The 23703-nt window shown below is 35.4% G+C and overlaps 1 protein-coding gene across 1 annotated transcript; it reads right to left on the minus strand.

The window, feature by feature from the left end:
- Positions 1-101: 101 nt before the first annotated feature.
- Positions 102-18692, minus strand: LOC100377316 (ectonucleotide pyrophosphatase/phosphodiesterase family member 5-like). The gene is made up of 4 exons (XM_002733639.4): positions 17773-18692; positions 15220-15393; positions 4541-4870; positions 102-3518 (listed from the first exon to the last, which is right to left on the minus strand). Exons 1-4 carry the CDS (start codon positions 18632-18634, stop codon positions 3355-3357), a joined length of 1530 nt encoding a protein of 509 aa, XP_002733685.3. The 5' UTR covers positions 18635-18692; the 3' UTR covers positions 102-3354.
- Between the last annotated feature and the right edge of the window lie 5011 nt (positions 18693-23703).

Here is a 23703-nt window from a genome sequence, read left to right on the forward strand (position 1 = left end):
AGGCTGGGTATACTGGGGTCCCTGTACAGGATTGCCCTGGAACATAATTAATTATAATCAAAACTTAGAACCACATACTCGAGTGAATGAAAATGAAAAAGTTTATAAGATTTTAATAACATTTTATTTGGAATCATTAAATAACCATATATTAATATCCAAATTACTTTAAAATTGTGAATCTACAAATACACCATTGCATACTATAATACACCAATTCAACCAAACATCAAATTACCACGATATTTGAGATTTTGTACAATTACAACATACCCCCTCCCCCCTAAAAAATAGAATGGATACAATAAAGTATTATTTAATAGCACCTCAAAAGATAATATAAAATATTGTGCATAACATTCTTACATTTAAAAATCTATCATAATGGCATCTTATATTGATATAAATAATTCGTGTTAATGAACATACTCATCAAAAGTAACCCTCTGTACAAAAACGAATTTAACTAAAAATAATTAGAAAGAAGTTATAAATTTCTGAAGACTTGGCAATAGCATGGAAATCACCATAATTATGTATAAATGCAAATGCGCTTGTATTGCACTTATTTTAACTATAAATCAAATTGATATATTAACACGATCAAAGATTGTTAATTATTGGTAGCATTTTCTAAAGTTTAAATTTACACTCCCCCAAACCTAATACTTCAAAGTGCCAAAATTATCACGCAAGATGCATACAAATATCATATTTTTACATGCATTGTAAAGATCGCATGCTATCCATAACACACATATATATGAAACGTTAACCCAAGCAATAAACTTTAGACATAAATGAATGCCAAGATCTCATTGTGAAAACAAAAAAACATATGTAATTAGTATTATACTCTCTCCTTTCATCATAACTGTCCTGCAATCCTAACCACGCCATGCCAAATTTCATTTTTAACAAGCTATAGTTTAGATTAGATTAAAGATCATAGAACTGACAAATACAATATATAGAAATATTTAATTACTAATCGTAGTCAGTTTTACTGCCCCCAAATACCACTGATGAATGGCCACCACATCACGTTATATTGAATAATTCTTTTCTATGTATGTTAAATAAGCATTGTATTTGTGACTAAAATCAAATACAACATGCACATTTTCACATTATTTGAGAATATATTACTCAACAGAATTATCATAATCAGTGGGACATCAAGTCTTTAGCATGAATAGTATGGATTAATCCATTTGAAGAAGGAAAATATTCTGAATGTGCTACAAAGGTATATCAAGTTCAGTGTCTACAACTCAGTTGAGTTTGTAATAATATAAAACAACTATGCCACTTATTCCGGTACTTTCATTGATATGACTGGATCACAAACATGCCCAATTGGGACATTTTAATGCATCGTTTTGTTCTAAACAGAAACATAGTGCTCATGTAGCAGAAACAAATAGCCAAGTCTAGAAAATTGTGCTGAAATATCAAATAAAATAAATTGATTCTCATACTAATGAATGTACCAGGAAGAGAGAACTTTCACACATAGAACATATAACTGTATTCCAACAACAGTGAAGTCACACTGATACACACATGTACAATACTGGTATATGACCACTATAATTTGTAATACTAATTACCAAATGTCATAATAATTGTGAATAACATGAATAAAAGATTATTGATATGTTTCAGAAAAAAAAAAACTGATGCACTAATTCTGAACTGTAACTCACAGCTCAAAACAATAAATATGAATAAATAATTACATGCATGAATATAATTATGCAATTATTGCATATCAAAATGTGTAATCTATCACATATTTTTAACTATCCAGAGGGTGAAGTCCTTCAGATTAATTTCCTTAATTAACCTTCAATAGTTAGCACCATACATGTATGTATAAAAGTTTACAAGTGAAAAGGCAGTGTTTTTTTTTTTTAATATTGGCTAAGATAGATTCAGTTTCTATATCTCCCAATGGAAAGACGACATGTGAGGACTATTTTGAAACAAATGTTATTCCCATAACCTAAAAAAATCAATCATCAATTGAACATTAAATAAAAATCAGTTTCATATACATATAATATAGATATCAAATATATTCGATATTGCATCTGATAATACTTCATCATAAAGTATGAAATACAAATCCAACTACTTTGTGCATTTTCAGCCCCAAATATGACAGAAATATAAATATTAAACTGCCTACATTAACCAGATAATGGAAAGAAAGTTAATTACATTACATTACATTACTCAATCAATTAATTTCCAAAATGTCATAACATCACTTACAAGAAGATGTCTTTAAAGTGACTTTTTCATAATAATTTGGATACTTATTCTTTGTGGTAAGTAGGAATGAAAATGAGTGGAATTATTGATAGTTTCCATGGAAATGGTATTTTTAGATAATCCACAAGATTTAAAAATACCAAAGAGTACCAATTTTTGAATGAATGTTGGTGAAATTTATGAAGGTGACAACAAATTTCAAAATTTAATTTAATTAAAAATCGGAGGATCAATCAAATAAATCTGTAATATAAATCCACTGGAGATCAAACATGTTAACATTGTATGTAGTTGATGCTAATATGGTACATTGTACTGTACTGTATATGTTAGTATTTACAGCCACAGTGAACATATTTATTGCTACTCCATATGTTGTTAGTTATAAATCAGCTTTATTATGCTAGTTTTAAAAAATTATTTATCGAGGATATCAGAAATGAAATATAATAAATACACATTTATCTTTGTTGTGTTGTGACAAATATTCACCACAATTATTGACCACACATTGGTGTGAAGTTGGTAATGCTGAATTCCAAGGGTTAGCTCATTCTACATAATTTTTTATAGAACAACAAATTTCATATAAATAACTGCACTTATAAACATTGCACTACAAATAGTTTCAGTATTGCACCTATCCAAAATGGAAGAACAAAAGGAATGAAAACCCATGGAATCAGGATGATAAATTATAATAATTATAAATCGTCAACAAAATATACTCTTTAAAATATGTATTTTGTCATCTGCAATAAATAAACTTGTGAAGCATAAGCATAGACTTTTATATAATTTCATTTAAATGGGTCTGGATATCATGTGGTTGATTAGTGACATTGTTTTTTCAATACGCTACTGCATAAGGACTCGATTATTAACTGGGTTTTATTTTCGCTTATAAATGTAGCTAAATACAGCAAATAAAAACTCAGACAATACTGCGCCTTGGGCAGTGTATGTTCAGTACAAAAAGTATATGGTCTACCAGCCTGTGGGATTGAGTGTGTTATGCAACAAATGGAGCACATACCACATCTTGGATGTATGAAAATATAATATAAATTTCCATTAGGCAATATCGTCTTCTTGCTCTACCAATAGCTTGCTGGCCTCATAAGTACGGGCAGTAGGTACGCCAGTGTACTCCTTCATTCGGTTCTTGTGTTGACGGATACACATCCCAGTTAGGAAGATGGCTGATGTCAGGGAAACAATCCCAGCTATAACAATTGCTACAAATTTGAAGAAAAAAATTGATAAAGAAAAAAAAAAATATTACCGGGTAGTTCCTCCATGTAAGCGATATAGGAAAAACAAGTAGTTGTAATTGATTTTGTTTGTATTTGGTGGGATGGAAATTTTAGTACACGCAAGGAGGGAAAGAATGCCATGAAAACAATTGTAACAACAAATTATATACAAAACCCAGCATAATTTGCTTTGTGCCACATCAAATACAAGCCATGCATGGCACCGTCCCAGTAAGTTATCAAATTTAAGATATATAGTTTTGTTTATAGTAGTATAGTTAGAACATCAACATGTCAGAGTGTGGATCCAGAAGTTGATTTTTCAACATTAAAATGGTTGACATTCAGTCATCTTGTATCTGATCATCAAATGAGTACTTGTCCTTATTGAGAGATATTGCTCTGGAACACCAATACTGTTAATTAATACAAAATGGCCACCATTTGGCCATTTTGAATACATCTGTATATCTATTACATGATGTATAATGAATACATAAAAATTGAACTTAATCAGTCAAAGCATGTCAGAGAAATGGCACTAGAACCACATTGATTAAAAAAATGGCCACAAATTGCCCATTTTGAATCCAATCTGAAAAACAAAATTACCTGCATTCACGTCCCATAGCGTCCAATGTATGTACTAAGTTTGAACAAAATCCGTCTGTAAACAGCAGAGATCCGGTTTCGGAATTGCAGAAATGATTGATTTCAGTACAAAAATGGTCGCCATTCGGCAAACTTGAATCAGACCGATGTACATATGTATAATATTATGTATGATGTATGTGCGAATTTTGAATGTAATTGGTCCAGGTACGTCTAAGATATAGGTCTGGACTCACAGGCGCATGGATGCATGGACTGGGACTGTGTCCGAAAGGGTACTAAAAAATAGTTGGATGTTTCACGGCTGATTGGATTTACACAAATTTCCCGTTTACAGTGTTGGATTTAAAAAAACCTTGATCTGTAAGATGAATATTATCAGTTCAACTTACCAATTATTAATCTTTGAGACAGCGCTGAATGTTTACTAGATGGATTTGCGTCATCAGGTCCATCCCCTCCACCACTGGCACCACCTCCACCCCCACTTGTAGTAGGTTTTATTGGTGTTGGATAGGTTATGTTCAACATTTCTGAAACAATCGCTAAACTGCCGTTATTTGGTGCAGCTTCCAAACCCATTATCTGGCAGATCAGAGCGTAGATATCAACATTGTTGAACGACAACGAGGAAAAGTTACTTTTGAATGCTGGTCCATGAGCAATGAAGAAGGAACTCATCGACTTCAAAGTATTACTATATCCATCATCGCCTTTTTGGTCTGAAATAAAAATAACATGAATAGTTGACAATTTGGCAAATGAGTGTGTCAAAAGTCATATACAACATTCTAAAGTAGTTACATGAACATACATTTCAATGCTAAAATATTAAAGCAAGGGAGTCGTTACCTGCGTATGCGGTAAACAGCTTTAGCATAATGTTGTTTAAAAACAAGCATCTACCCATGAATCTTTGCATTCGTTAGCAAGAGTTGTTATCAACGCTCGGGACTAAATTCCCATGCATGCACAGGTGACATCCCCACCACTTCAACATCCACAATTATTTTCTTATTGTTAAGTTTGAATTGATATACAAAAATATATGCACAATCACTCAAACAAAATTGATTTGAAAGGAAACATTATCTTTATGTTACTGGTACTATTGTAAAAATATTTTTTCCCACTATGAATTTACTTAAAATATTCCTCAGCTCAGACTCACAAGAGAGAAGTCAGAAATATACAAGGCATACAAAAAATGGCAGTAAATAACACTATGAAGGCACAGCAGTATAACAGAAAATTTCTTTTGTGGTGTGATTCCTTCTTGTAAGATGTTTTTAATAAATTTTGACCTTAAAATTGGATGCTCGTGGAATACTGAAGTTCAAACCTTGTAAGCAACAACTTGTAATATGAAGCGTCATAAATATACATCTTTCTTTAGTCCCATCACTCTGAGAAACCTCTAGTATTTTGCCATGGACCATCCAAACAGACACATGGGCTCATTAATTAATTTTTCCGCAGGGAGATTTGCTATTTTTTTTTTAAAGCAATATTACAAGTCTCAGCCTGCAATCACACTATCAAGAGATGAAAACAGACTGTTTGAGGCACCTGGGCAATTCCCAGCAAATACAACATGTGCTCTTTGTGTACTATAACCTTCAAAAGTAACCAAATATCATATTCAACTGTCAGTAATGCTGTATTTAATTAAATACTTACAGCTGTATGTGTCATATTGTTTGTTATCAGTGAGTTACAGGTGCTCTTCATAAATTGATGTCCAAAGCTGGAAATCCCCTAGTATTTTCGTGAATGTAAATGACAATTTTACTTGTAATTTAACTCTGGTCACTTTAATTGAAATCCCCTCAGTGCATTCAAGAGTAATCACTTTATGTTTGTCAAAGATGAGTGTTTTTCTGTTCATTTTAAACTGAGAAATAATTTAGTATGGTTCACGCATATTCAAATTTGGATGCACCCATGTAATATGATGTGTGAAAACACTCTGTCCAAGCACACATAAAAAATCAAGGTATATGTATAACCAATGAAATTAGTGCTTACATTGGGGGGGGGGGGAAGAACTAAAATATCCAAACGTGTAGAAAACGTGAATGCAATAACTGAATTGTAAGCATACTGAATGCTAGAATAGAGATAACAGTTACACATAGGTAAAAGTTATTACCAGTATATCTGACTAACTACACTATACAAATTGCATTCAAATTTTGCAGGAACAGCAACCAATCAACATACAGTGTATGTACAGGCTGCTTTCTAGTGGAATTAAATTTGACTGGCATATAGTACTTTGCAGTTAGAGGCAAGGAACACTGGCTAAAGCAATTAGCTTACATCACATTTTAAATCATATTGGACTGGGACTAATTATTCATAGTAACATACATGCACAAGAGAATGAAAAAGAAATTGGGGAATCAATTAACATAACTAACAACACTGGTGTCCATGCGGTGAACTGGGATGAATCAGGTAATCAAATGAGATCTAATAATAAGCCTTATAGCCATTGGTGAAAAAAAAAGCAAAACCAGAGCCAGAAACAAACACTTTCTTGATGTTCTGTAAGATATGATATTCTTCTCAATGACATCCTTGAAAATGATTCTATTCTTGCCGTTCAATGGTAAAAATCCAAATTCTTACTACTTCATCTTTGAGAATATAAATTCTCACTAATTTATTAGCGAGACTTCAAATTGCATGGTTTTTCACAAGGGATTTTAGGTAGGTTGAATTCTCATCAGTTGGTCAACAAAATCTCACCAACAAAATTGGATTTTCGCTTATAAATCAGCGTAAATTTATATTCTCACAAATAAATCGGTGAGATTATACATTCTTACCTATGTGAAGTGGTCAGAATTTGAATTCAAGACAATAAAACAATAATTTCTCACCATTGAACCACAAGAGCATAAATGTGAGAAAGCATATGTCTCTTGTTCTAGTCTTGAACGTTTACTAATAATATATGCATGACCTTCATCCCCCAAAAAAGGGCACATACCTGATAATTTGGGAGGGGGAAGGGGGGTCACCAGGAATGCAAGGTCCCTTTCATTGATGAAATTGTTAGTATTACTGTTTGGGCAAAATAAAACAAGTCATGACACGACACAGTCCCTGTTGTTTTTAATAAAAGTATATTCAAGAGCAAGTATATATATATCTGTACATGTACACGTTTTGTCAAACATGCATGCAATCTTGCGAATGTATTGCATATTAACAGCTCAGGCAAATGCCTGAAATACTGTTCTACAAAGGCTTGATATTGTTGCATATTGTATTCTGACTGACACTCATATAACAGGCATGATGCAAACTGAAGACAGTTACAACTATTTGGTAACAGGTATGAAAAATCATGGTAGAAATGCTATTGAAAATGATGAAAATGTTGAATTTCAATGCTTTTTTAGCCCTAAACGGCAGTAATTTCGTCATCATGAATCAAATGTATACACCATTACATGTGCATATGTCTGACATGATTTCTGGTATGTGTGGAGTTTGAAACATTTGAAAATGACAAATTAATATCAATTTATTTACGTGTCAGTTTGCCTGATTAACTGTCTGAGAAATGAGTCATGACACATTAACAGCTCGGATTGCTTATGTCATTTATATATCGTCCAATCCCATCTGTTGTCACAGCTTGATTTATAATCTACCATATTGCAGTGTGAGGTTGTCAACTGTTATATTAATCAGCTGACCTACTCATTGCAGATAACGTAACATTGACATGCATCTCTATAGAGTAAACTTGGCGAATGTAATCCCTATACAACTTTCACAAAGTCACAATTTCAATGACTGTAATGACTGGATGCTCGTGGAATACTGAAGTTCAAACCCTGTAAGCAACAACTTGCAATATGAAGCGTCATAAATGTATATCCTTCTTTAGTCCCATCACTCTGAAAAACCTCCAGTATTTTGCCATGGAGCGTCCAGACAGACACATGGGCTCATTAATTAATTTTTCAGCAGGGAGCTTTGCTATTTTTTTTTTTTAAAGCAATATTACAAGTCTAAGCCTGCAATCACACTATCAGGAGATAAAAACAGACTGTTTGAGGCACCTGGGCAATTCTCAGCAAATACAACATGTGCTCTTTGTGTATTATAACCTTCAAAAGTAACCAAATATCATATTCAACTGTCAGTAATGCTGTATTTAAGTAAATACTAATATACAGCTGTATGTGTCATATTGTTCATTATCAGTGAGTTACAGGTGCTCTTCATAAATTAATAAGATTAGGGGTGTCATAATAATGGCAATGTCCAGCATTATAATACCATGAACCATCATTTACAACTAAACCTTTAGTCACGGCAGACACCCCTCCCCACATCACCCCCCCCATACCCCCCCCCCAAACTTGCTCAACTGATTTTCCACCAAAAATCACAAAATATTATACACATGTGGAGAAGGTGATATGTTCATAGACATGTAGAAGGTAAAAATATCACATAAAACAGCATGTTTCCCCAAAAACAGAGCAAAATGTGAAATTTGTTGTGTCTCTGCCTGTCCTCGGTCACGACGTTAAGCTCAAACATAAACAAAATTGCCAATTTAATAGTGACAGAAAATTCAGTCCTAAAATACACCCAAATTATAACATTTTCAGTATTGTGAATTAAATGTATGTACTTTGTATTATGTATGTTAAAAATTGTAGAAGTTTACGTTGAATGGTCGATAAAGGTGATTTTTGAAGAAAACACTGGTAATGGTTCTCAGTATTTAAAACATAATTATGCAACTTTTGTTATTTTCACAAATAAGAAATCGAAGAAAGTTGGACAAGAACAACATAATTGTGTCAAATATTAAGCGAAAAGAATCCTGATTAATACAGTTAATAAAGAAAATATCTAAAATTTTGGTACATTACAGATGTATACATGTATAAGCCACTCATATCATTATTTCCTATCAATGGGCTCCGAGTCCATATTTACAGACATGGAAATGAAGGATGTACAACTCAGGTATACATACATTGTATGCATTGGGAAAAATATGTAAGCTTTCCCATTAAAACTGCTACTCTTGGCGACAAGTAAAACTGAATCTTTCACATGCACAGGAACAGTATACAGGACCAACAGCTTTACATTCCCATCTGAAGAGAAACCATCCTCCCAAATACGAATGCCACAAGCCTGGCAGATACTCTATTTTGCACTATTGAGTGGTCAGCCGACCGTGGGAATCAAAAACACAATCTCCCAGATGACAGACTGACATACTAACCACTATGACACACACCAGGTAACACTATGCTACACTGCACTGTAGACCACTTTAATTTGGCGAGAAACATTTTTCAAAACAATTTCGTAGTACAAATCGTTGGAAATTTTTCTGGAGGTCCTTCGACATAGAGTGTCAGTGTCTTTAATGAAATATTGTCTTCATGACAAAAGATGATAACAATTTACAGTATTCAAACATACAGTTATCACAATTTTCCACATGACGGAATTTAACACCACTGCCATGCATTGTTAATGTCAGCTGCAATATATTAAAAACACAGTATGGACGGGGAAAATGTCATTTTCAATCATGTTGTTTGATGCTTGAACGCTGATATTAAGTATTCTTCGAAACAACACAATTTTCTGATACTGATGTGCACTGATTGTTTTGGTAGATTTATGTTTTTCTTATTACACTGTGTGAATACTGTTGTATGTGATATAAAAACAATATTTTTATTTTAGGATAAATCTCAATCCAATTTGCTCTTCAATAACAGGGTTTGACACTCACGCTGGTCCTCTATTCCGAGTCTAGTAAATTTTGAAGGACTAGTGTTTTTTTTCCCATTGTTTTAATGAGTGGAAGGTGTACAGGTGTACACGCACACATCTCTACAGGGTACATATACCTGTCCTACTATCTCATGACTTCTGTTTGAGAGCATTGCTATGTAAATGTTTCTATATTCAATTCAAAATGATGGCGAAAAGAGACTACTCTTGCAAAAAAGTAGCAGCACCAGTAAGATTTTAGGTGCGATAGCATTTTTCCAGGTTCACTAGCCCTATTAGATAGTGATGAATTTTTTTGACTGTCTAACCCTGAATGACCAGCATGAAGATGTATGAAAAATTGTATGTTTTCATTCATATTTCAACTTTAATTAATGCAGATTTATTAAATATTTATTTTGTGATTTTGCTTGTATTATTATTTTATTCATGTTAGCCCCAAAAAATCAACACAAATAATGACATACAGTGGTCCCTCGCTAAGTCACGGGTGTTGGGATCCAAGCAAAAAAACATGACTTATCAAGGGTTGCGCCTTACCAAAGGGTCTTGTGAAAGGGTTATACATTGAAAATTGATAACAAGCACATATACACACATGGGTTTATTTATAGTACATATTTTTTATCGAACAACATCACAGCATCCATGTCCACATGGATTCAACTTATGGCAGCAAGTTTAATAGAGCTTTATCTAAGGGGACCGGTTGAGAAGTGTCTAAAGTCACGACCCTTGACATCTCGAGTCAGGCCACCATCACCCTTTTGTATCTCCGTAATTGATGACCAGTAGGTGTTAAGTTGTCTCCTCCAGCCCTTTAACAGCAAATTTAATACACAATACGATGAAACCTGAGTTCTTCTACTTTAAAACTGCCAGCAAAATACAACAATTTTTGGGAGCCATGGAACTACCCGAAACTTACTGAGGCGCGACTTAGCGAGGGGTCACTGTATTTCAGGATTCAAGACTGTTAAACTGACATGGCAAGAAAGGCCCAACCACTTATAACTACTAACAAGTAACCTGTAGAATGCTGTGTGGGTCATATTTTTATATTGATTTTTGTTGCATATGCAGCAAATAGTTACCAAACAATGAGAAATCTATAGGATTGAATATTAGACCTCTCAGGTGGCTTCACATGCATAAGTCAAGACTGCCTAACCGGTGCTTACACCAGGTTTTAGTTATAGCACCTAGACGGTCTGTGGTTACAGCTTCATGTTCCGAGTAATCGCAAGAAATTGACATGACAATAGAAATTCATGAAAGACTGGCACTCCCATGCAATTAACAGCAAGTGAAATTCCTGGGATTGAAACATATATGTTGAAGTCACTGATGTAGGCAACGAAAAACTTCAAGTTGACATAAAGACGAGGTAGTTTATTTAATCAGTGCTCAACTAGATTATAATTAATTTGTTTATTTCAATTTCTCCTGAAGTCAAATAGAATACACTGGTGAAACACGGTAGTAACCGTGGGTGAAAGGATGTTTTGGGGTGTAGTTTACATTGTGTATGGAGTGGTAGGGTCGGGTGTAGTTTGTTCATTTCCAACTCTTATGAAGTCATGTAGAATTTCACTTAATTTATTTTTGCTGACATGTTTTCAAGCATTACATGTGAATCCAATTTTCACTGTGCTGTGTCTCAATAGAGTATGAGGGAAATGGAATTTTCACTGAAATTTATTTCAGGGGAAAAATGTTTTTAGTGATAATGAAGTATTATGACAGAACCCCATACCCTCGCCGTGGCTTTCAATGCGTATGGAAGTTATTTTCACGAGTGATGCGGTGTATCCTGCTGCCGTACTTTCACGAGCGAAGCCACGGGGAGGGCGTGGGGTTCTGTTATTATTACATATGTCCCATATTTTATTATTTGATGTTAAAGAAAGAACGTGCAACAAACCGGGATAGAAATTTAGGTCGGGGAACCCAATTGGCCATTAATATGCTCCAAGACAGTACTGCGACCTAGCAACGCGTGTCAGTGTAGAACGCGTGTCACTGTACGTGTGAAAATAAAATAATCAGACGTCTGATTTGAGTCATTGTCCGAATAAATAACTCGTGGATTTTTAAACGCGGTGGTCGTCGCGCAGCGCGTGTTCGAATTTCTTGTAAATAAACAATGTATTTTACACGCGTTGTATACGTCGCTATGAGTTCCATATCGAACAGGACGCGACACAATGACTGTCGCCCTTTAGTTGGGACCACGATAGAACCAGGACTTAAACTGGGCTACTACGATACACGATTTATGTTGAAGTTAAAAGTTCCTCCACAGATGCCGTGCAACTGCGGTACTTCACTGATGGAATGACTTTCGTTGACATCGGTCGTTGCTGACCTGTGAGCTGCACATTACAACTTCGTTTGTGATGTTGCTTGCTGGTCGTGGATAGACTGAGTCTTGGTTACCGGTAAATGTTGCTCATTTGGCATTGGTAATCTTTATTTGGAACTGAGTAACACCACAACGTCGCCAGCAGAAACCTCCTGGTATTTCGAAGTTTATAGTTGCGGCTCCATAGTAGTAATCGCTGATTTTACTGCGGGTCCAGGCTGCGGGTGAATCTTCCGAGAGCCCTTTAAGATTTATAAAACTCAGTTTCCAGGTGGTCAACATACATTACGTTCTCCCAATCCTAGTTTTCTATGTGATGTACATGTAACATGCCAAAAATGCTGGTGAATGATTTGAACCTGACAAAAATAGCAGACGGAAATGTGTTTACAAAATAAAAATAGTTCGGTAGCCAATGGAAATACCATGTTCATTTGCATATCGACCGTGAAAATATCGAAAACATTATCGCGTGGTGACATGCAAATTAGTTTTAATCAAAATAAGTGACTACCTAAAATTACCATTACTGTTATTCAAATTTAATTTCACTCGGCAAGTATGTACCCTAAGGGAAAAATATCGTACTTCTAAATATTGTTTATTTTGGCTATATTTCGAAAAACAGTACTCCTGAAGGGACTACTTTATTTGCGCTCAGATCTCATTTGCATTGCATTTGCATATTAATGCGAGATGTAGACACACCCTATTATAGTAAAATATTTCTATATCCACTAGAGGGACTGTGTTATATCCTATAATAGGGTGTGTCCACATCGCGCATTAAAATCTGCATATAACATTAGCGAGTAACAAAGATTGTGATGAAGGAAAGAATGGTATAAACAAATATCAGCGATTACTTGAAATAGATACCAGGAAGAGGGGGGGGGGGGGGGGTGAAAGAAAAGTTATATAGCATTTTATTATTCAATAATTTATTAAAATACATCAGTTTGCCCAACTCCCTGTGATACAACACCTCAGACATAGCTCATTGTACGAGCTTGAGTGTGGGCACAAAGTTACTATTTGAATTTTTGATATCTTTTTTCATTAATGAGAAAGTTGACCCCAAAGTTAGAGTAACTGTTCACCAGGAATGGCTTTTTAACTCTTCTGTGATTTTTTTTGGCTTGGCTGATTTTGTTCATACTTGACAAGCAGGTCGTACCATCACTAATTGGAAAAACAATCCTGACCCATCGCTACCATGCCAACAGCCAAAATCTGTTTTTTGAATACTCTCGCCTCAAATGTATTACCTCCTACCAGTCTTGTAACAGCAGTGGCCAAATGATCATGCCTTTTATTCTGGCTACGTTGCGCACTGGTAAGAGATCACCGGCGCCGACATCGTTACACTGTATCAACGTAATCCCAACGCAACTTTGAATAAACTGTAAATGCTGCCTCCAATCTAGAAAATACTATCGCAAAACGGTTGGAAATAATACATTTAACGGCTGAATACGTCCTAGCAATAAAGTAAAGTGACTTTTAAAGAATGAATGTTATTTTGCGAACCTCGTATAAGGTGCCCGGTTTTAGTTATAAACCGACGTTAGCTTCACGACGTTCATGTCCTACCATGGTAACAGCCGAAAACATATTGCTTGTTTTCATTGGCAACCTAAGTATTTTTATTTGTAAACAAATTTTCATCTGCTATTTTTATCCAGTTCAAATCGTTCAGCAACATTTTTGGCATATTAGGTGTACATCACATGGAATACTACGATTGAGCATCGTCCGCCTGCACGGTGTTGTTCCGTTCGGACATACCTCCCTCTAGAGTGGAGTGCTTCGCCGGAAATTTCACCTTGAAAATTCAAGATGCGATTGAGAGAACTTGATGTATGTTGACTGAGTTTTATCATAGTACGAAGTACCAGAAGGCTTTTGCTGGCAACGTTGCGGCGTTACCCAGTTCCAAATAAAGATTACCAACGCCAAATGAGCAACATTTTAACTGGTAATCAAGATTCATTTAATCCATGACTAACAAGCAACATCGCAAGCGAAGTTGTAGCATGCAGAACTAGTAAGTCATCCCGTCAGTGGAGTACCGCAGTAGCACGGCATATTTGCCTTCGGCATTGTATGCAAACGAATCACGTGGTGTGCCGTTCTCGTTCAAACCCGGGATTCGATCAATAGGGGAGTTTCAGTAAAAAAAAAAACATTACAAATCATGCAAGTTCAACATTTTCAAACCAATATACTGAAACAGAAATGCTCAGCGATGCAAAAAAGGATAAATATTACTTTTCAGTATACACATCTCTGATTTTACAATCCCTCACATATTCTACTCCCAATTATTCCTGCGTAAAATAGAATAGCCTCTTTCCATGTTGACATTCTCAGTAAAATCATGTGATAGGCTGTTACAATTGGCTGTTACATACTATTTCGCCGGTCTGGAAAATGTGTTTAATTAGCTCTCATTCAAGCGACAATGCACATTTCCCAGTGGGAGTGAACCTAGCTCGAATCTGCCATTAAAAAATAGGGGTGTTTTCAGCAAAAAACGAATAGTCCTTGAGTGCACACAATACACTTAATTTTAGAACAAATGTTGCATTAGTTACAGCAGCAGAATACCACAGAAATATCAGACGAAACATGAAAACACTATATATTGTATTTCGGCCTGAACCCTCTCTATTGCAATTCCAGGGATTACCCCCATATGTGCAACCATTTTCCACCTTCGTATCACCCAACCCTGAAAACAAATTCTTAATACCACGCTGAAGCGTTTGGTAATAACATGTTCATCTACCATGTCATGAGTAAAAAAATTACAGTAAAATGAATGTCATGCATTAACAATCAAATCGAGGTACGATTTCAGTTAACTTCTAATGGCAGCTATCTTGGAATTGGGTTGTTAGGTGATCTTACCTTTAACGTCGTCACGCGAAAACACAATAGTCCATCCTTCATTGGCAACAAGAATAATAGGCATGATACGAGGATTCTTTTTATAATGCAGCTCATCTGGTATTTCATCTTTCAGATATACTGACATATGCTCGTCAGATCCCAGAGCAGTATAGATAATTCTTGTAAATTTATCTGAAAAATAAATTGCAATCAATAGTTTATAATATTTATTATACATCTGTCACCACAACGCCATAAGTTACAGCGTGACTTAATTTTCCGGTACTGCACTGGATATTTTCATCCTACCATATTAGGAAATGCGAATTCCAAATATGGAGCACTTATGAGCGCGACATTCTCTAAGAGTAAAAACAAACATGGCAGCCCCCACACAAAGAAGTTCGCTGAATCTGTTCTGAATTTTTTAGGATTTCGGCCTTCCAATGATCCTTGGGAGGAAAGGATGTGCAATAATAAGGTTATTATGAGGATACCGCAAAGTATGCACTTAGGCAATATGCATTGACCTCCAATGGAAACGAATGCATTCACTTGTTGTACCTGTATCTCTAATAGATTCTTAGTTTTTTTAACCAGTAGATCATTCATTTGTCTCAGTTTTTAACAAGTTGAATATACATACTTGTACATTGTCGCCAAGAAATCTTACAGAAAGATGCTCAAATATCAAGATGTTATTAATTATATGTGTATATGTAAAACCAGTGTTGCATATTTTCCAAAAATGAAAACTTCCAAAGGTAACATTGAATGCCAACAATATATAGGAACAACATGCACAAAATAAAAGTGAAACTTGTAAAAAAACTGGCAGTAAAATATAGGGTTAAAACTGCATATTCCTACTGTACGCAGGTAAATCAACGTCAATTGTAACCCTAAAAAAAATCCACCACATAATTGACAATTTTATAAAAATAATTATCATAAAACAAAATTTTCATTTCATGGCGAAAATTATTTTTTGATCTATGCATAATAATGATAACAATAAAATTTATAAAACTGGAATATTATTTCTTAGCTGAAAACATTACAACTCTAGAAAGTAACTGGCCCAAACTGCAAAAAAAAATGTAATGAGTTGTTTGGTTTGAAGTGAAGCAATATAAAAATGTAATGTTTTCAGCTAAGAAATAATATTCCAGTTTTATTAATTTTATTGTTATCATTATTATGCATAGATCAAAAAATATTTTTTTCTCTAAAATCCAAGCATGCATGCAGCTTTTTTTTTACTTTTATTCTGAAATGATGTTTATGAATTTTTCAATTTCTTTTAGTTTTTCTAAAGTCAGTATAAAAAATTATGAAAAAAAGCGAGCTGTGATGCGCACATTTTTAACTGATGCAGTGAAAAAGAAACAAGAATATTTTTTTTTAAAACTCACATTACCTGTTTTTTTTTCAAATTTCTAAAAATAGTATATTATATTTAGCCTGAATGAACACAAACAATGTGTCACACTATCTATACATGTACGAACACAATTTGAATTTTTTAATTTAATTTGTACATAATAATAATTAACCTGAAGCCGGGAATATTTTTAATGTAAAACAAAACTATTCATGAGAACCACTTGTTTCTGCCATTCATTTTGGCTGGTCATGGAGGCTCTCAGTGGACAATGTGTTAACACAGTGACTAGAAAATGGACAATCAAGGTCAGAATAAAATTAATGGACATTAGACAATGTCAAAACATAAAGACCTTTGTCTCATATTCTTTCTATAGAGAATAAATTTGTTAACAATTTTAATGATCTGGATCAAAATTCAACAACAATACTACTTGTACTTTTGATGATATCTATATTTTATTATTTACTAGGTTTTAGTTTTGTCATTTTTGATGACAATAACAGTAAACTAAACAGAATCCAGAGGATATGTAAAGTTGAAATAAAACTGAATTTTCCAATGAAATATTCGTGAATGTAACCCCCAGTAATATGATCAAAAATCGTGATTAAAAATGAATTTAAATGTTGTTACAGTGTCTTCTATGGAGCAGGGAATACAATTGTATGTGATCATGAAGTATAAAAATAAACATCACAGCTCATAATGGGAATAGATTGGATGAATATTTAATGATATACAGCATTTAAGTAATCTACTTTTTAGGAAGTTTCTGCGTGCCATGGGACAGTAGCAGTACTCAAGACATCAGTTAAATAGCCATCATCTTATCTCCTGTAGTTATATGTTAATTTGATCAGGCAACCTATTAATATGCAAATCAGTACAATGAGTAATATCCAGTGGGATTGAATAATTTCACTGATGCACACACATGTTGAAATGAACAAGCGTTTCATTTTGATGCATGTTCAAACATGTACAAAATGTTTTTTTTTTTACCAAAAATATAAATTTTCACAAGAATATTTCCATCATACTGGAGTAAATTTTAAGAGCATTTTAAACAGTAGTGGCGTATATTGTAATGAAAGTGAGGGGTATGAGCAGGGTCACCAATATAGTTGTTGTTTATACCCATATTTTCACTACAAATATAATTGAGAATAGTTTAATATTACCGTCATGAGGGCGGATTCCTACAACAGGGGATGTACCGATGATATCAAGCATGTCCGTTATTTCTCCCAAGATGTCCTTCAGGACAATTAAGCGATCTGTGGAGTCCACTGCAGTCATTCCATGATCACTGGTAATAATAACGTTGGTTTTATTGTACAGGTTTGTCTCTCGCAACCGCTGTACGAGATGACCAATTGTTTCATCGCACATACTGATAACACCCACCATTTCTGGGGCATCTGGGCCATATGTGTGGCCAGTATGGTCTGGTTCTTTTAAATACAACAACCCCATATTAATCGGATTCTCAGTTGAAGTGAACCAATCTATGACTGTATCCACACGTTCATTAAACGTGACCGTGTCCGTAGAATTAATACTGTTACGGAAATTTGGTAGGGTGTTTTTAATTTTAACATCCGCTCCCGGCCAGTCGTATACGCCACTTTTGCCGCCTCGGCGTTGGTTGGTCACCCAAATTGGTTCAGCTCCTGTGTCCCACCACAAACTGCTATCATTTCCCGTCTTGCCGTTATCGAAATGATCATCGAGAACAGGGTCGTACATCTCGTCCGCCACGATGCCATGGCTTTCTGGCCACAAGCCTGTTGCTATCGTGTGCTGATTTGGAAAAGTGTCTGTGACGAACGCGCTTACGATACCGTCTGGAGCGAACGATCCATCTTTTATCAACTGATCGAAATTGGGCGTGTTCGCCTTGCTCAAATAGTCCCATCGGAAGCCGCCGAAACTGATCAACAACGTTAAGGGTTCTTCGCGGAAGGCACAAGATGCATCAAATGTAGTAAAAATTAACAAAATGGAGAGAGAAATGGACTTAGCTAGCTCCATCGTCATCATCGCTTTGAAAGCATGAGGTTTCGCGTCCAGATGTTACACATATATGCATAATAAGCGGGCGATCGTAATCCACGCAGCCTGTTCGTAAATTGACACGTGTTTGTTTACTTCCGGGTAATTGAAAGGCCCGTTTTGTTTTATAGAGGGCGCCCTATGTTTCCAATCATCGTTTGTATACTAGTACTTTATATTTATATTCGCCTTCCAGAAAATCAAGAATTCAGAAAAATATAGTGGTAAAGAAGACCTTTTCTAAAAATGTTCCTTCTTTCTAGTACTAACCGTTCTGCTCATTCTCTTTCTATGCACTTAATTTAATTTGTATTGGTGTATTACATGTATTTGTAACTTGAATTCTCTCTCCCTAACCTTTTCTACTGATTCGAATTTCTTTTCTTCCATAAATGTATTTGCTCTCTCTTTCGATTTAATACGGTCGTAAACCATCTGTTCTATATTTACATGATATGTACGAGTCACTGTGTTAAAATTTTTAAAGTAACTGCTCTTTTACTCATAATTTCAATTTATGTAATTGTTTTCCCCTTATTTTTTAAAGTCATTGTTTGCACACGAGCCATGGAAAATATCTAAAAAACACGGGCGAGTCGTTTCTGGTCGGTCATTCATCCTACATATCCAACATTTCTACAACTAACACTGATAAATACGGTTTTGGTAAAGCCGGCCATTCATAACTGACCAACGAACCAGTGCGTGATCGTGTTAGAAAAAGCTGCATTTCACTGCCACCAATCAGCGTTGCTGTATCATAAATGTGAACGGCTTGGGGTCATCACATATTAAAACAATGGCGTGTTGACTTTGCGCTGATTCGCCGAGAATCAAGTACAGAAGGCAGGTGCAGTCAACGGAGCTGTTCGTGAAAAAATGTGTTCGCAAGGGATTTTTAGCGGGCAGGCAAAATAAAACATCTTCAGTGGGAGGGAATTAAAAATAGGGTTTCTCAGGGGAATTCCAGTAGGAGAAGATTTTTATTCAGAGGGCAGGCAAGTTCCATTTTTAGATTGAGCGGGTAAGGGCAAAATCACTGATTGTACATTGTATTTTTCAGAAGTGCAAAATTTAAACTTGGGTACAACTCTCTTAATAAAGAGTGTTGCCGGTGAAATGGGTCATGGCATTTTGTCATTTCATGGAAAATATAGGTATTATATTATCTTTAAATTCGCCTGCTATAAAAAAAACGTTAAATTTAATTCACATGGGTTTAAGGATTGGAGCTGGTGACCAATTAACTTCTTCTCTGGGAAATGATAGTGAGAAGGTAGCAGAAACTATTGAGAGGGGAATATTAAGACAGTATGAACTGGGTGGGAGAGAGTAGATACAACTGTGCGTCCAGAGGGCAGGCAAAAAAAATGAGTGGGGAGAGGGCAGTGGGGAACAAAAACTGAGAAGGGAAAGGGCAGTGGGAGCAAAACCAAGTGGGGAGAAGGCAGCGGGGAACAAAAACTGAGTGGGGAGAGGGCAGTGGGAGCAAAAAACAGTGGGAGGGCAATTTAATTTGGTTGAGAGGGAGGGGAGTTGCGAACAGATTGACCTTTCCCCTCCAAATTAAATTAAGCCTTAATAATGTTCATAAATTAAGTTACTGTTGATCAAACATAAATACCAAATATTTTTGAAAATTTACTCGTTGACTGCACCTGAGAAGGTCTATATTCGTTGACACGTTTCCAAAATTTGTTATTCCAACGTTGAAAATTGTTTGTGGGCAAGTGAAACAAGACGATGGAATGTGTTTTAGTAAACTCACAAAACTTTCGAAACTGATAACATATCGACTTTCCCTTTCCGGTTTCGTTGCAACAAACACATCATTTCCCTCAGATACAGCACTAAGCGCTTTCCTTTGATAGACAGTAAACTCGTTCACAGAGCAAAAAGCTCACAACACGTTGATTTCTATATTCCAAATTGTTAATTTTACCAAGTAATGTGTCGGTTTTATCATGAGTTCTGATTGGATAATGCAAATGAGCCCAAGTGAATCTTATAATCGTACGAGGGCGTGCGACATACAGTAAATCGTGGTGAAATCTGCCAAGGGTTAATGTTGAGGCTTCGGCTGAATAAATGGTCCTTGGCTGGCGAAGATGAGTGCTTCCGGACCAATAAGTCAGGACCATATACATCTCTGTTCCCATAAGTTGTTATAGTACTTTTAAACGAGATCACAGCAAGACGAAGTCGAAATGAAGAAGACTGGGTCGAACTCGGAACTCACTCAAGGGCAGTTTTGGCATTATTACACGATGAACATTGGGCTATCTGGAACTCGATGTCGGTCATTGACTTTTGGGTTGCTTCATTCTTGTCTTCGAAACATTCATTATCGTATTTAATTGTTTTTGTTAAATGTCGTGTTTATCAGATTATTATATTTTTGAAATATATATATACATATATTCTTTGCTCTGAAACCTTGTCTGTAAATATACGTACTGTTGACGTACAACGTTTTCCAGTGTAACAAAGTATAGTGCGAACGTAGCATCTACAATTTAACTTTCAACCAATCAGGGACATTCCGGCCTCGGTTTCAGTATCCTACCAATATTGTAAATGCTAGTAGGGCGCGCAACTGCTTAATTAAGCTCCGATCTCTACCGCGTTGTTGTGTTTTACAGCTCTCCAAGTTTATGTAACCTTTACGGTAAAGTCTCCTACACATTAGTGGATATACTGCATTGATGAAATTCCTGTATATACTTGCTCCCAATGTATTTCTACGAAAACGTCAAATCTTGGGCGAATATTTCGCAAGGGCATTCAAAATTTAAAAAAAAAGAAGAAAATACAGTAAAAATCTGTGTTTTAATGGGCCAGACGAAAACCCCAATATCCCAAGCTTTGATTTTGAGACGACTATCATACAAATACGTAATCATATGCGTATTTAGCATTTCTTGAATAATCGGGGCCGAAAATACAATTAAGTGCTTGCGGCGTTTCATAATAATTGAGTTCCATTAATAATTGTAACTTAAAATATTATTCATGGGATATGTCTTCTTCATAACGTCATTGGTATGTAGTTATTGTTTCTGTTTGCTCTACTGCTCTCGGCGGTATTAGGTAAGTATACGCCACAGTCACAGTGGCTAGGGACTGGCACCGAGTCTAGTTTGAAGTCCGAATAAAGAGAATTGCCATCCCAAGTGACACAAAAAATAACACAGCCACTAAACAGCTAAGAAAAGTTGAAAAAACTTACCGAGAACTTTTTAGAGGAAAAACGTGGTTTTGTTAGGCTTTAGTTTGCATAGTTTTCATCTATAATTTACAGATAAATGCACCAAGGACGATGTGATTGATGTTCTATTTATAATATTTTCGTTAATTTACAAGTTTTGGGTAAAAACAGTTTTAAAATAAAAATATTGTGGATATTGGATTTTTTTGTTGTTGTTGTTGTGGCACAATGCTGTTGCCATAGGGATTTGCATGATAAAAATCAGTGGTAGAATGATGTTACCATAACGATTTACATGATAAAAAAAGCTTAGGACTTTATTGATCTTTCTGACCTGAAATTGTCAATTTCTAACACTGCCTATCTAAACTTGCCTATCCGACGAGATCTGTACAAAGACGAAAGGCTCGAAGTCAGCATATTATTCACTGAATTTAAACTACCATTGTTTAGGTCAGGTTTAAGACTCGTAATATGGCACATCATTGGTTAGACTTCGACGCTATTGAATGGTTCGGATTTGAAGTTACTTTTGAACGCTGGTCCATGAGATGAAGAACGCACGTATAAATTTATAGCGATTGTCGCAGACGTGGTCAACTTTGTCGTCTACAGGATGAAAAGAATGTATGAGAAGACGAATTATGAAGGTTTATATATTACAATATATATTCAAATGTTGAAATAATTGTAGGATCATGATCATGCTGCAATGGTATTCGCACTGTATTCCTCCATTGTTTGTCAGTATCGATGACTATTTTGCAATTTTAAGTGTGGATTTTGGAATACTCATTATCTTTTTAAAGTTTATTTGATGTTTGTGATACCCGGTTTAACATGGAACAGCAAATATTTAACAAATTATTACCGGTACTTTATAGTCCATGCATACTTTTCGGTATCCTCGTAATAATGTCGTAATTTGTTTCCATGTGTCTAGAGACCGGTCACTGATACGACTTGATAACTGGTTTCTAGTGAGTGGCTGGATGACATCATTCAACACTTTCCCATAACCTGTCATCATTTAGGTTTATAAAAGGTCCTGGACGGAACTCTAGTCAGTGATTGGAACTAATTACAGATATAAACGTCGCCAACCAGACCGTTTGGTATGTGTAGTCTTGTAATATAGGGAGCAATTAATAATTGATATATGACGTGTTAAATACTTCGTGTGATTGGCTACATGAGTAGAATGTGTGGAAGCCACGCCTCAAGATCTTGAACTTCCATGTAAGGTGCGATGGTTTTTGAAAGGCGAATAAAGTAGTCTGGGACAGTCCCCACGTGGCTCCATGACGAGAATTTGACAGAAATTCTAGATCTGTGTGTGTGTCTTTGTTCGGTGAAGGGTTGGCTAACGTAACACTCCCTGGTATCTGACGTAACTAAAGGATTAATAACACGATAATTAAGCCGTCATAATAACCTCAAATTATACTACCCTAAACTCGTATATCATCATTGACGACTTACTATCATACAGTCTATCTGATACCACAGGTGTTCTATCAACGTTGTCAAACAGATTCAAATTTTCCAACACTACAACCAATGTCGTCATTTCTTATTAATAATATTGATTTTATCATATAGGTTTGCTTCTTCCAGTCTCTGTATCAGATAACCTGTCGTGTTGCCACAATTCTGGTGCTTCCAGGCCATATTGATGTCCACTGTGGTCTTGTTCATTTAAATATAGCAAACCTAAATTAATAGGATTTAGTTCTGTTAACCATTCGATAATCCCATCAACCCGCTCCGAAATGTTCGCCTAGAATCGGGTCGTACATGTGGTTAGCTACGGTGCCATGATGGTTTTCTTCCCACATCCCCGTCGCAG

This window comes from Saccoglossus kowalevskii, chromosome 11, assembly GCF_978046115.1.
Source record: "Saccoglossus kowalevskii chromosome 11, keSacKowa6.1, whole genome shotgun sequence".
Lineage (NCBI taxonomy): Eukaryota > Metazoa > Hemichordata > Enteropneusta > Harrimaniidae > Saccoglossus > Saccoglossus kowalevskii.

What these genes read in the sequence shown, in the direction of transcription:
- LOC100377316 (XM_002733639.4), bottom strand. Translation starts at nt 18,634, where the DNA reads ATGATGACGATGGAGCTAGCTAAGTCCATTTCTCTCTCCATTTTGTTA. An exon ending in AGGAATCCGCCCTCATGACG is followed by an intron (nt 15,394 to 17,772) that starts GTAATATTAAAC and finishes TTTATTTTTCAG; the next exon opens with ATAAATTTACAAGAATTATC. An exon ending in GTCTCAAAGATTAATAATTG is followed by an intron (nt 3,519 to 4,540) that starts GTAAGTTGAACT and finishes TCAAATTTGTAG; the next exon opens with CAATTGTTATAGCTGGGATT.